This window comes from Arvicanthis niloticus, chromosome 5, assembly GCF_011762505.2.
Source record: "Arvicanthis niloticus isolate mArvNil1 chromosome 5, mArvNil1.pat.X, whole genome shotgun sequence".
NCBI classification, from domain to species: Eukaryota; Metazoa; Chordata; class Mammalia; order Rodentia; family Muridae; genus Arvicanthis; species Arvicanthis niloticus.
Genome location: NC_047662.1, coordinates 50,990,305 through 51,003,761, shown reverse-complemented (window position 1 = coordinate 51,003,761; position 13,457 = coordinate 50,990,305). Strand labels below are relative to the sequence as shown.

Here is a 13,457-nt window from a genome sequence, read left to right as displayed (position 1 = left end):
TACCCTCACACTTTACAAATACAAATACACTTTACCCCCACACATACAAATCCACATATATACATCCTTGCACACTACACATGTGTTTATAATTTTAGCATATGTAATCTCAGTACTTGGGAGGCTGAGGTAGAAAGATGGTGCCTTCAAGATCATCCTGTGCTACCTAGCAATGAATGCCCCATCTCCAAAAAAACAGCAACAACAAAACGTTTTGGTGGTTGTGGCTCAGTGGCAGAACACTAGCCCAGCAGCTCAAATCCTGATCCTAAGACTTCAGCGGAAACTTCAAACTTTTCATAGAACCGTGCTGAATACACAATGATTTTTCTGTCTCTTCATGACCAAGTATAAATGAGAAGGTAAAAGGAAATGAAAGCTGAGAACCTGCTGCACGGGTGTTAATGTGTTAGGTCAACCTTCCAACCCCAGCAGGTGCTGATGTTGCTAGGGAGATAAAAAGCACAAATGACCCCGTGCTGGTTGAAAATCTACTAGGGCTAGATAACCTGGGCAAGACTCCCTGTGTCCAACAGAAGGCTCTCTGAAGTGCCCACGTTGTGCAGGTAAAAGACAGGTCTGTGCTCCAGACAGATATACCGCTGGAGACTGTTCTTCTTCTAGCAACAAGAGTCTCTGAAGGAGGGTAACAGCTTCACCAGGTCTTTGTAATTGTTCACTCATAGACAACCAGAGAGGTCATCAGAAGATCAAGGATGGGCTTTTCTACTCATTGGACTTGCCAGGACTCACAGAAGGCTTAACAGCAGCATTTTGGGTCTGGATTGGCTCCCCTGACTTTCTGCTCACCCTTCTCCATCCCAGCCCCTCAAAGCATTATTTCATGCAGTTTAAATTCTTTATTTCTCTGTGTCCATTCCAGACCCTGAGCTTTGTGAAGCAAGCACGGCCTTGAGTTTGCTCACTACTGCTGGGCTCGTCTGGGACAGATCTCAGTAAATATTTGTTGAGTGGGTAGATGGATGGATAGGCATTGGATCAATGAACAAGTGAACTGAGAGGCATTAAATTCTAGAAAGAAAGTCTTTTCATTCCTTCTGATCATTCATTCTCCAAACTGCTGCTGTATGAACTGGGCTTTAGGGAACACTCGGTACGATTTACCTCCATCCCTTGTGCACAGGACTTAACCAATGCGTCCTTTATTTAGAAAAACTCTAGTATAAATTGTCAGGCACTGTGGGAACAGCAGGGCTAAAGGCTGCTTTCTTGAGTTCCTTACTTTTTTTTTCTTAAAAATGACCTTACTACATAATAGACTTTTACTATAAAATATAAAATGGGACTGTATGTAGGCTGAGCAGGGCTGAAAAGGAGACGAATAACACCACGGATAACACACAGAGGGTCGGGGAGAAAGGAAGTGTGGCCAGGAGGCTCCTTCTAGGGGAACATGGAATGGAAAGTCACATGAAGACAGAAATCATGAGTGAAGTGTGCTGATGTCCTTAGACCTGCAGGTGTCTGCAGCAATCAGGAGGAAAGGAAGTGGAGCCTCCAGAGGGAGATAAGACCAGTTTCCAAGCAAGCACCACCATGGTTTTTTTTTTTTTTCTTTCATTCTTGTCTTTGCCAGCTTGCCAATGAAGCCGGAAACAAGCTAATCAGTGTGTAACATACTGTTAGATATAACACCCATTGGACTTCAGTTCCCCTTAAAGCAGTGGTTGTCACCCTTCCTAATGCTGTGACCCTTTAATACAGTTCCTCATGTGGTGGTGACCCCCCAACCATAAAATTATTTCATCGCTACTTCATAACTATAATTTTGCTAGTTATGAAACATAATATCTGATATGCAGGATATCTTATATGTGACCCCTGTGAAAGGGTCATTCAACTCCCAAAGGGTTTGTGACCTCACAGGTTGAAAACCTTAAAAAAATCTCTCAGGGTGAAGAAGCAGACCGGGGCCATGGGCAGAGTGTGTGTGTGTGTGTGTGTGTGTGTGTGTGTGTGTATGTGTGTCTGTTTTCCTTCCCACATGTTCTAGGACAGGGAAGCAAGTCTACCAAATAGTCCCTGTGTTTCTTCAGTGTTTGATGAGTGGTCAGGCTGAAAGTGACCTTTGCAAGGTTTCTGTGGGCAGATGTTAGTCCTTGGTAAAATGACAAGGACATATACCATCTCTAGCCATTGGGTAGATGAATCTATTATGATTCTCTTTGCCTATTAAGCTTGACACTAAATAAGAAAATATAGAAATTGCTTGTTTCTGGAAAGGTGCAGTCAGAGATAAGGTGGGTCTCATACCCTTAGTACTAGGCAGCCCAGGCCACTGGGATGTTTGTGGGTAGAGCCAGGCACTATGTTCCAATGACTGGTCTCCTACAAGTTCAGCTTGCCTTCCAATTAAGTCCTGTTTTTAGTGGCTACTTAAAATACACTATCTTGAAAAGAGTACAGTACAGATGCCAAGCTTAATAGGCAAAAGGAATCATAATAGATTCATGATGTTGCAAGGGATTGAAGGTGGGGTGACATCAGAAGTGCTTTATCCGATGACCCTGGCCTCCTCAGATTCATAAATGTTCTGTGATATTGTCTATGTGTTGTTTGTATCTAGCCCAAAGAGGTGTTACAACAACACCATTTAAAATACGTTAGTAAAATATGTTTCCATGGCTTGAACTTTTCAGAGACAGCAAAACTATCCTATGTGTAGCATTGTCTATTACTGAGAAAGTTTTAAATCTTCATAGGACATTATGTCCTACAGACGGTTGATTTGCATATTTGCTTTAAATCACAGTGCCTTTGAAAATGACTGTTTAACTGTAGTCACCACAAATGACTCTGCTTTTATTTGCTTTGACTTCAGAGCCAGTGTTGAGAACTGAATTTCTCTGCTCACAGAAGCATAAACTCAGTGAACGAAGGCACCAATCAGGATAATGTTGTCCATTATTTTCCCTCTGATAAGACTTCTGAGTGAATTAGTCCGAGGCTGGTCTCCTTGACAAGGCCACTTGTTAAAATGTGGTTGTCTTTGTTGGTATAGTTTTCTGTAAACATAGCTCTTTCCATTTTAACCCTCAGGGTGGGATTTTAAAGTATAAGTCTGGCCTACAGCTTGGCTGGCTTGGAGAGCGTCTGAGATGCCGGCCTCTGCTGGTCCCTGGAGCTGCTTCCCTTATTCTAAGTCATAGTACTGGGACAGTCTCTCTCTGAAGGGAAACCTTAGAATATAATATTTCTCCTAGCCTGGAAGTGACCTTATTAAATAATGCCCCGTTTCCTGTCCCCTTCCCCATCTTTCTCATTCCAGAAACAGAGTTGTCAGTCAGTGCTGAGCTGGTGCCTACCTCATCCTGGAACACTTCAAGTGAAATCGACAAAGGTATGCCAAGCAGAAAACACGGGCTAGGGGAGGAAGGAAGAAAAAAGCTTATCCATAGCCTGGCCTGTTCTTCCTCTGGATGAACTGCTGTTTAGATTGTTAGGATGAGGCAGGGGCCGGGGCTGAAATAATCCCCTAGCTTGCTTTGTGATGATTTAACATTTAATTATTTGGAATAATTTCTGAAGAAGATTTTTTTTTCTTTTCTTTTTTCCTTCCTCATTTAAAATGTTCCACATGGTTAAAATGCTTCAAGATGTGAAGCTGGACCATTTCTGACCTTCCTGCCTCTACATCCTAGTGGGTCTTATTCTGGGGATTTGATTCAGCCTAAGCCAGGACTGGTCAGAGTGTTTGGCTGGACAACCTTTATGGACAAGCATTTGATGTGCTTGTGGGGTTCAGGACCCAGCATTCAGAATGCTTGTAATTGCCTGTGCGTGCAGACAGCAGCTTCCTATGTACACGTGGGGAATAGATTCCCACCATGAAGTTGCTTTATTAATTAAGGTTTGCCATATGCTAAGCATTGGCTGATCTGAGATCCTGTGGCCTAGGCTCAACAAATCCCAGGTGCTCTGGCTCCACCTGCCTCTCCAGCCTTATCATTATTATTTTTTTTAGTCCCCTTTGTCTTGCCTCTATATCTCTAACTAGATTCTGTATTATCTAGTATTTCCCATTCTTGTATCTGCTCTTATTCTGTTTGTTTTGTTTTTCCTTTGCCAATACCCATCCTTCCCCTTCTTTGAGGAGTTCTTTCTTTCTTTCTTTCTTTCTTTCTTTCTTTCTTTCTTTCTTTCTGTCTGTCTTTTTTCTGAGACAGGGTTTTTCTGTGTAGCCCTGGCTGTCCTGGAACTCACTCTGTAGACCAGGCTGGCCTTGAACTCAGAAATCTGTCTGCTTCTGCCTCTGAGCAAATTCTTTTTTTTTTTCTTTTCTTTTTTTTATTGGATATTACATTTACATTTCAGATTTTATCCCCTTACCCCATTCCCCCCACCATCCAGGAACCTCCTATTCCATCTCCCCTCCTCCTGCTTCTATGAGGATGTATCCCCACCTACACCCTGACTCCCACCTCCCCACCCTCAAATTTCCCTTCCACTGGGTGTTCAGCCTTCATGGGTCCAAGGATCTCCTCTCCCACCTATGCCCAACAAGGCCATCTTCCCCTACATATACAGCTGGAGTCATGGGTCTCTCCCTATGTGCTCCCAGACTGGTGGTTTAGACCCTAGGGAGCTCTGGTTGGTTGGTATTGTTGCTCTCCTCATGGGGTCACAACCCCTTTCTGCTCCTTCAGTCTTCTCTCTAACTTCTCCATTGGGAACCTTGTGATCAGATCGGTGGTTAGCTGCTAGCAATTCTTTCTATTTCAAGACTGAGCACAAGCTCTATGCTATCCACGGGCTTCTTCAGTCCTTGTAGGAAATACCCTTTCTCTCCTGGCAACTTTCACTGCTTCCTTCCTTCTTTCCTTCCTTCCTTCTTTCCTTCCTTCCTTCCTTCCTTCCTTCCTTCCTTCCTTCCTTCATATATATCCAGTGATCTGTTACTTAAATTTGTTTTAGTTTAGGTTTTTTTCCAGAATGTGGGGAGTTATTATTATTATTATTGATTTATTCTCTCATGTTACATCCTGACTGCAATTCCTCTCCCTTCTCTTCTCCCAGTCCATCCCCCCAACCTCCTCCCTCCCCATTCACTTCTCCTCCATTTCCCTTTAGAAAAGAACAGTTCTGCCACGCATATCAACCAAGCATGGCATATCAAGTTGAGTAAGACTAGGCACCTCCTCTCATATTAAGGCTGGACGAAGAAATCCAGCAGGAGGAACAGGGTCCCCCAAAGCAAACAAAAGTGTCAGAAACAGCCCCCATTCTCTCTGATAGGAGTCCTACAACAATCACCAAGTTACATAATTATAACATATATACTAAGGGCCTAGGTTGGACCTATGCAGGCTCCCTGATTGTCCATCCAGTCTCAGTGAGCCCCTCTGCATCCAGGTTAGTTCATTCTGTGGGTTTTCTTGTGGAAGATGTCAAAGTAACAATATTTATAGGTGATATGATAGTATATATAAGCCACCCCCAAAATTCTAACACAGAATTCCTACAGCTGATAAACACCTTCAGCGAAGTGGCTGAATATAAGATTAACTAAAAAAAAAAAAATCAAATATATATATATATATATATATATATATATATATATCTATATAGATATATATCAAACAGGCTGAGAAAGAAATCAGAAAAACAACACCTTCACAACAGCCATATCTTGGGGTGACTCTAACCAAGCAAGTAGTAGGCCTGTATGACAAGTATTTGAAGAAAGAAATTGGAAGAAGATATCAGAACATGGAAAGAGATCTCATGGAGTGTTAGAATTAACATAGTAAAAGTGGCCATCTTCCAAAAGCAATCTACTGATTCAATGCAATCCCCATCAAAATTCCAACACAATTCTTTACAGACCTTGGAAGAACAATACTTGACTTTATATGGAAGAACAAAAAATCCAGGACAGCTAAAACAATCCTGCTTACATTTCTTATTAATTCCTTCTTTGGCTACTATTTGTAGAATTCAGATTCATAGATGAATCAGAAGTGGGTTTCTTTGTGTCTATTCTTTTCTTAGCTAACATGGTACTTTAAGCACTCATCTTCCCATAAAGTTGGGAGAGATTTATAAATAGATGTCTACAAATCTACCTTGTTTTTGAGTGATGGGACTGATGGGGGTGAGAACACAGACCTCTATTTTTGTTAAATCCCCAGTGATGATGTGTAAAATGATGAATCCCACCATGCTCTGTAAGAGGCTATTTTGATACTTCAAGTGTACAAATAAAATGTGCAACAACGTACTGAGTTTATCCTTTAGCTTAGATGTGGTCCTGAGTCCTGGGACTGCAATAGTAAAAGGAGTTTTCATTTTTGCCCTTTTTTACCACCATGATAAAAACACCTGAAAGAAAGTAACAGGGGAGTGGAGGCTTTATCTGGGCTCACAGTTTGTGGGGACACAGTCCATCTTGATGCAGCAGGCAGGGCAGAGTTCATGGTGACTCACAGCTGTAGCAGTGGGATTGTAAGCTGCTTTGGCAGACCTGGGGACAGAGAAGTCAGGTTGGAATTAGGACCCAGACATAAGCCACAAGGCCACTCCTCAGAGATCCATGATGTTTAACTACATCCTGCCTCCCTAAGGTTTCACAACCTTCCCAAACAGTGCTACCTGCTAGGAAGCAAGTATTCAAACTCGTGAGCCTGTTCGAGCCATTAATGCTCAAAAGTCACCAGCCAAGTTTTCTTTTGTGATCTGCTATCCTTCTGCTGCTTCAATCCTTACTGGAAATGTTTCCTGTCTGAGGACAGATTGCTTCATAGACGAACACATTAGATGTTCATGATTTTAATGAGCACTTTATTAGCCACTTCAGAAGGCCAGAGGAGAAAGAGTTCTCATATTTTTTCTAGCATCAAAGTGAAACTGGATTTTAAAAATGAGATTATCTGTTATTCCTCTCTATATCAGGTACCAACACAAGGCCCAGGGGGTGATAGATTTCTAATGCATGTTTTTGGTATTTTTTTTTTTAATGGGGAAAATGAGATAAAGAACACCAGACATTTGCTTAGTGCCTGTTCTGTGGCAGCTGCTGTGGTAAATGTTTTCAATATGCGAACTTATTGAGCAAGCTCCTAATGGCACCAATGGAGTCATCCCATAGCTACCTACTGCATGGAAGTGATTGGCCTCCCGTTCTCTATACCAAGAAGCCTGCATGGACGAAAAAGGCCACAAGGCTGCTGGTCGAGAACTCATGCTACCCGGCTTACAGTCTCCTCACCAGCCCTGTTTGTCGTGGTAGTTGCCTTTTGAGAAGTACATGGTTTAGTGGCGAGCCTCTGGTAATGAGCAGGAGGAAAAAAAAAAAAAAAAACACCCAAGCTCTTTGTTTTTTTTAAGGAGAGCCTTCCAGAAAATATGGGTGCTTTCTAGTAATTCTTGATGTGATGTTTTGCTACATGGTTAGTGGAGAATGGTCTTTAAGTCCCATTTAGAATTAGAAAGAAAACTGCTTAAGCAATCCATTTATTTATTAATTGCTTAAATCTTTATTCGTTTCTTTTCTGAGCAGTATTTGAAAAAGTAGGATCCATAGCTGAGTCATTAAACAGTTCCTGTTCTATGAACTCGGGGCTTCATTGTAAGTAGTGATACCCAAGTATATAATCAAAGTCTTTGGGTTACTTTGAGAGATGAAGCTATGGTGGGTGGAGCATATTCCCTAACCACACAGGCAAACTGGTGGAAATAAAAATAAAATCCATTGTCAGGCTAGCACAGAGGGGAGGGGGGGCGGTGGGGGGAGAAAAGGAAAAGAGGGCTCTTTAAGTTTTAGAAAAGAAGACTGCACTCAATGCTTTGGTGATAGCCAGATAAGCTGAGAGTCCTGTGGGAATATGGGAAGTCTGTTTGCTTCTTATGCTAGTGCCAGGATCCCAGCCATGGTCTCCAGACCTTTCTGCCCAGCATGATAGCTGAGTACAGTGTCTCCCTGCATCCACATGAAGAAGCAATGAAAGAAAAGCCCCTGTAGGCACCCTACAGTACCTTCCTTCTCACTCCTCCATCCATCACACCCAGCCTCTACAGCCTCGTCTTAAAAACTACTACTGATAGGCCATGGGGGAGGGGAGGTTGATTTTTTGAAATGAATGCTTCAGAAGGAAGTACCACCTAAAGCAAATTGGTGTTCAAGCACTCAGCTTCAGGATCAATGAGGGATGTTTAAGTGGATATGTTGAGAGCCCCATCTCCTTCACAGGCTCAATCACAGAGGTCTTAGAAGATTTTTACAGAAGCCAAATGTTTCACTGGGAGAAAAATGACTGGAAATTGCACTCGTGGTTGCAAAAAGTTTCTAAGGCCTGCCTCCAACTACAAATAGTTCTCTGTGGTGACAATGGATCTGGGAGTACTACTGAATGGAGACCTGACTTTTTCCCAACTGGGAAATACGTTATAGAGACATTGAGCCTGACTAGTATAGGCTCCCATGACTTACCAGGAGTCCTGGCTTCCTTTTGCAGTTGCATCTATTGCCTCAGATTGGTTTCCTGGCCAAGAAGAACACCTGTAGATTCTCTGTGGATCTAGGATGGCTCTTTATACAGCACAATATACAGACCTGAACTTGGCACCTTAACCCAGAGCTTCACCATTAAGAACCATGGCCAAGTTCCTAGTTCAGGGGTAGTTACTTCCTCCTGTGGTTTGATTCATCCTTGGCGTACAAGTAGTCTATGTCAATGGTATTGGGTGACCTATAGCTTAGAGGTCTCTTCTCAGCCAGACCAAAAATAAGGTGGCAGAGTTGTAGTATTGTGTTCCTAATTATATAAATGGGAACCATGTCATGGGTTACAGGTCACAAGGTACCTTGACACAGCATGCTGACATTCCTCCTGGAATTTGTGTCTTTAAGAGCTTACTCGGCCTTGTGTTCCATCTTCAACTAGCATCTAGCTGAAGGTCTTTCTAAGGACCAAATTCCTGGGATTGCAGCCTGGTATTTAAGATTCCTAAGATGAGCACTCTGAGTCTTCAGCCATATCTATTCCTATTTACACACAGAAGCCAGCAATGGAACCATAGAGCCAGAGACTCTTAGCTTAACAGTTGGCGCATGCACTGAGAGCTTAGTGATCCAGCCATTGCCTTTTTACTTTGAGCTGCATCTTGCCCTGTGTCCTGTGCTAGCTCTTCACTGACCTCACAGGCTTCCTCTTGTTCCTCTTGTAAAGCCAAGCTCTTTGTTGGCGGAAGGCAGGTTGGGCTGCTCTTTTCTCTTCCCAGAGTCTGCTTGTACTTGCTTGCTTTTTTTCTGACCATCTGGATTTCTGTTTCACTGTTACTTTCCTTCTCCTTTGTGGTAACCCTTTTTAAAGAAACATGTCACTGGCCTGGAAGCAGCCACCCTCCAACAGCAGCTCTAAGACTTTTTTTTTTTTTTTTTTTTTTTTTTTTTTTTTGTACCTTCTACTCAACAAACCCATTTAGTTTTGCAAACAGAATCTATAATAAGGCCTATGGAATTCTGTCTTAAAAGAGAGGAATAAATGACCCTCATGGTCCATCTCGATTCTTTAAAGCTGCTCACAGGAGAGGATTACCATCAGGCACCCTTACTGCTCACTGAAGCTGTTGTCCCTCACACCATAGCTCCCTCTCTGCAGTTGTTAGGAGACATTCAGCTGAGAGAAAGGAAGCCAGTAGTGTGCTCAGGAGGTGGCCAACTTTCTAAAAGAAGTCTGGCCTCAAACAGACAGAGCAGTCCAATAGCTTGGTAGTGTGCAAGCGGTTATTCACCTTGCTCCTGCCATGAGTCTCAGGCTCCCTACGCCTTTGGTCACACTTTCAGTAACCTCACATTTTCAGTAACCGCTTGCCCAGACCTGGCATATTTTTGATGAGTAAATAATCACTAAGCACAGAGTACGAGTTTCTTGGATTTCTCAGGCTTTCTTACTGCCCGCAGGTTTCATGGGTGGATCCAAGCCGGCTTCTTTCTGAGGTTGTGAGGAATCTCCTGGTATATCTACATTGGCTGCATCTGGAAAGCTATTGGCCAGGATCGTGCTTGCAGGGATCATAGACAGCTATGGTCTTATAGTAAAACTTCCTTAGATTTGTTTAATGAACAAGGATTTACTGAGTGAATACTACAGGTAGAATCTATGCTGTAGACTGAAGAGGCAGTAACGAAGAAGACAAAACCAGCCTTATCTTCGGATAGTGCTTATGGTTGGAGTGTGAAATATCCCATAAGCTCCTGCGTTCCTAGCTGATGGAAGGTTGTGGAACCTTTGAAAAGTGGAGCCAGACTGGAGGATGTAGATCACTGGCAGCCTCTGTCTGTTTCCTCACTGATGTGATGTGAAGCACCTGACACACTCACTGTCCTGCCTCCTACTGTGCCTCATCCTCCCATGAGGACTCAAACTGTGAGCCCAGGTAAATCTGTTCTGTCCCAAGTTGCTTCATTCTGGTATCCTAGACATGAGGGAAGTAACTTATACCCGCACTCTTTGGTGCGGCCGGAGAGGCTTTAAATGGTTATTTTCACCTTCATAGGGTTTACTCAAAAATATCCCAGTCTAATGGATTCTTCTTTTCTGGAAAACATGGTTCTTGCATGTTCCCTGCTAAGCTCAAGTAAAAGCCACCAGAAGTGAGGTCAGTTGTGTATTCTCTCTGCCCTATTCTTGGGAGTCTGAATGCTTAAAACTGGACCTCAGCCCTCAGGAGCTTGTGAAAGTTGGTCCACCATGAAGCAAATCTCTGAGGATAGGGACACACGAAATAAGAAGGCAGCTATGCTTCCCCAGCTGTGAATTCTGTAACCCATTACAGACATCATCAACAGGCAGTGCTTGGTGGGAGGATTTCTTGAGACAAGGTTGAAAACTCTGGCATTCCTGCGCCAGGCCAGATTTCCTGGAGGGCTGTGAGAAACTCCCTAATTACCGTTAGTTCTGGGCAGTGTTGTTTCAGAACAGCTCTTGCCAAGACCTTGTGCTTAAACAGCACTTTGCCTGGTTGTATTGCATACAGTGCTCATGTGCTTGTGCTTGGAGAAACTACCCATAGCCTTTGCTGCCTGAGCACAGTAGACAGTTCTTGCCCCTACCTGTCGCAGAGGCTCTTGGTTCTGCTAACAATTGTCACAAGGAAGGCTGTGACACCATTACTTCTCATCATTTTCCACGAACAATTTCATTTTTATCAGCCCTGAGTAATAGCTGACCATCTCAGGACTCTGGAATATACTAGTATAAAGTTCAAACTAACTTGTAAAGATGTCTAGTCCATGACCTTGGCTTATCTTCTGAACTCAGGGGGAGGGGTTCTTCTTAAGTGTCTTTTCTAGGATGTTAACCACAGCATTGTGCCTGAAACTTATAGTAGCTCACTCACTCCATAGTTACAAGCACTGAGTGTGTTCTAGGACCACACAGAGGTACAACAGTTGGTGAAAATGTAAGTACCCCCTCTCTGGGGGCAGTTAACAAATCCCAAGGTCCATAGCTAACACTTTCTGAATAGGCACTACTGATTACCATCAAAACCCCAGGTAAACACTGCTGTCCATTTGAAAGACAGGAAAAACTAGTCAGAGCAAAATAACTCAGCTAATAAAGTGCAGAGCCAGAATTTTGTACCTCAGTACCCACTGTAAGCTATTTCTGTTATGTTCTGATTCATTAGATTTATTGCAGTAGTTGATTCCATGATTTAGCATATTTAGAACTTTGTATCTTACATTAGTTTGGTGCTAAGAAATATTTTTAAAGCAGGGAAAGAACATTAAATAGAGCCCTGGTAAACAAAACAATAGCTTATTCTTTTGCAAGTATAGTAAGCTGCCTCTTTTACAAGTTAAAACAGTTCAGATCTTGTTTTAAAGAATATACGGACAAAATTTGCATCTCCTCTTTTCTCTGAGCTTCTTAGAAGTCAGCATTCCTACTTTCCTCATTATGTCATCTCACATGCTTATGCTGTTTTCTTGAGTGCCCCCCTGCTTTCCCCAACTAATAGCCACTGGAGGTAGCCTGTTACCCTCTCTGGACTCAGCCTGTTACCCTCTCTGGATTCTTTTCCTGTGGTAGTAAACACTGGATAAGAAAATTAATAACACTCATTTCTCCCTTAGATACTATCAGTCTAGTGAGAGAGAGAACCCAAATGAAGTGGGCACATGATAGGTAAATGGGCAATGCACTCCTCGCAGCTCAGTGGGGATGGTAGCTCTGAGTATTATAGGATGGAGGAGAAATAGCAAACAATGGAACCCATCTGGCCCTGCCCTGCATCTCTTCTCTGCATGAATGCCAGAACGCCATATCCATTTTCTCACACAATTCTTTCCGAACTTTTTTTCAAACAGTGTTTCCTTCTTCAGAATTAGGTTTCTACTCTTGGTATCCTAGGAAATGTAATTGTCAACCCGGGATGTGAGAAGAATGTGCTCAATGCTTTAGTAGATAAGGCTTGTAAGAAGCACTGATATCACCAATTGCTTTCATGTTTTATCACAGAATAAGCTTTGTTATCAACATTAATCATAACAATATAATAATAATATGTAGCAACAATTCCAAATGATGATGGAGTAGCTTCCACATATCAGACAATGTAAATTGTACCTTATGCAAATGATATATTCCTACTGGTTTCCAGGAAGCTAGAGCTGAGAGACACAGAGCATCTCTGTTTCATTTCTGCTGCTGTGACCAGAAGCAATGTAAAGGAGGAGGGCTTGATTTTGGCTCACAGTTCCAGGTTCCAGTCTGTTACTAGGGGGACAGCACAATATCAGGAGCTCAAGACAGCTGGTCACATCACACTCATGGTCAGGAGCAGAGAGTAACAATATGCACATGCTCAGTTGTGTGCTTGTGCTCAGCTTTATTTCTCCACTCATATAGCTCAGGATCCTCTGCCTAGGGAATGGTGCCGCCCACAAGTGGACTGGTCTTTTTCACACCAGTTAATTTAATTAAGACACTGCACAGACCTGCTCAGAGACCAATCTAATGTAGATAATCCTTCACTGGGACTTTTGTTCCCAGGTGATAGGTTGTACCAAGTTGACTACAAAGTCGGAACAGTGTGCTTAGTTTTGGGTCTATTGTGAGGCAGATTATAGAATAGAGAGAGCACGATGAAACCAAGAATCATGTTGGCCAGGAGGCTAACAGAGCGGAAAGGCCTAGGATTCTAATATCTACCAAGGACCTAAAGTCAACCCATTAGGCCATGCTTCTTAGAGTTTTCACCATTGCCGAGTAATACCACAGGCTGAGACAAAGCCTTTAACACATGACCTTTGGGGAACATTTAAAATCTAGACCAGAGCCGGGGACATTCTTTGGCTAATTTTGCAGTTTTCTTCCATTTTAAAAATTGTATACCTTGGGAATTCTTGGCATGTCCTTGACATGAGTTTAATCGAAACAGACTCACAAATCCTCCCTTTTCCATCATTTTATGAAAAAAAGATTTATTAT

At 42.6% G+C, this 13,457-nt stretch overlaps 1 protein-coding gene across 1 annotated transcript in view; it reads left to right on the top strand.

Annotated features, from left to right (window-relative positions):
• The window catches only part of Ror1 (receptor tyrosine kinase like orphan receptor 1), a 348,352-nt gene that overhangs the window by 201,303 nt on the left and 133,592 nt on the right, over positions 1 to 13,457 (top strand). Inside the window, exon 2 of the mRNA XM_034504011.2 lies at positions 3,290 to 3,361. Within this exon, the coding sequence (XP_034359902.1) occupies positions 3,290 to 3,361 (72 nt within the window). The remainder of the gene's footprint in view (positions 1 to 3,289; positions 3,362 to 13,457) is intronic.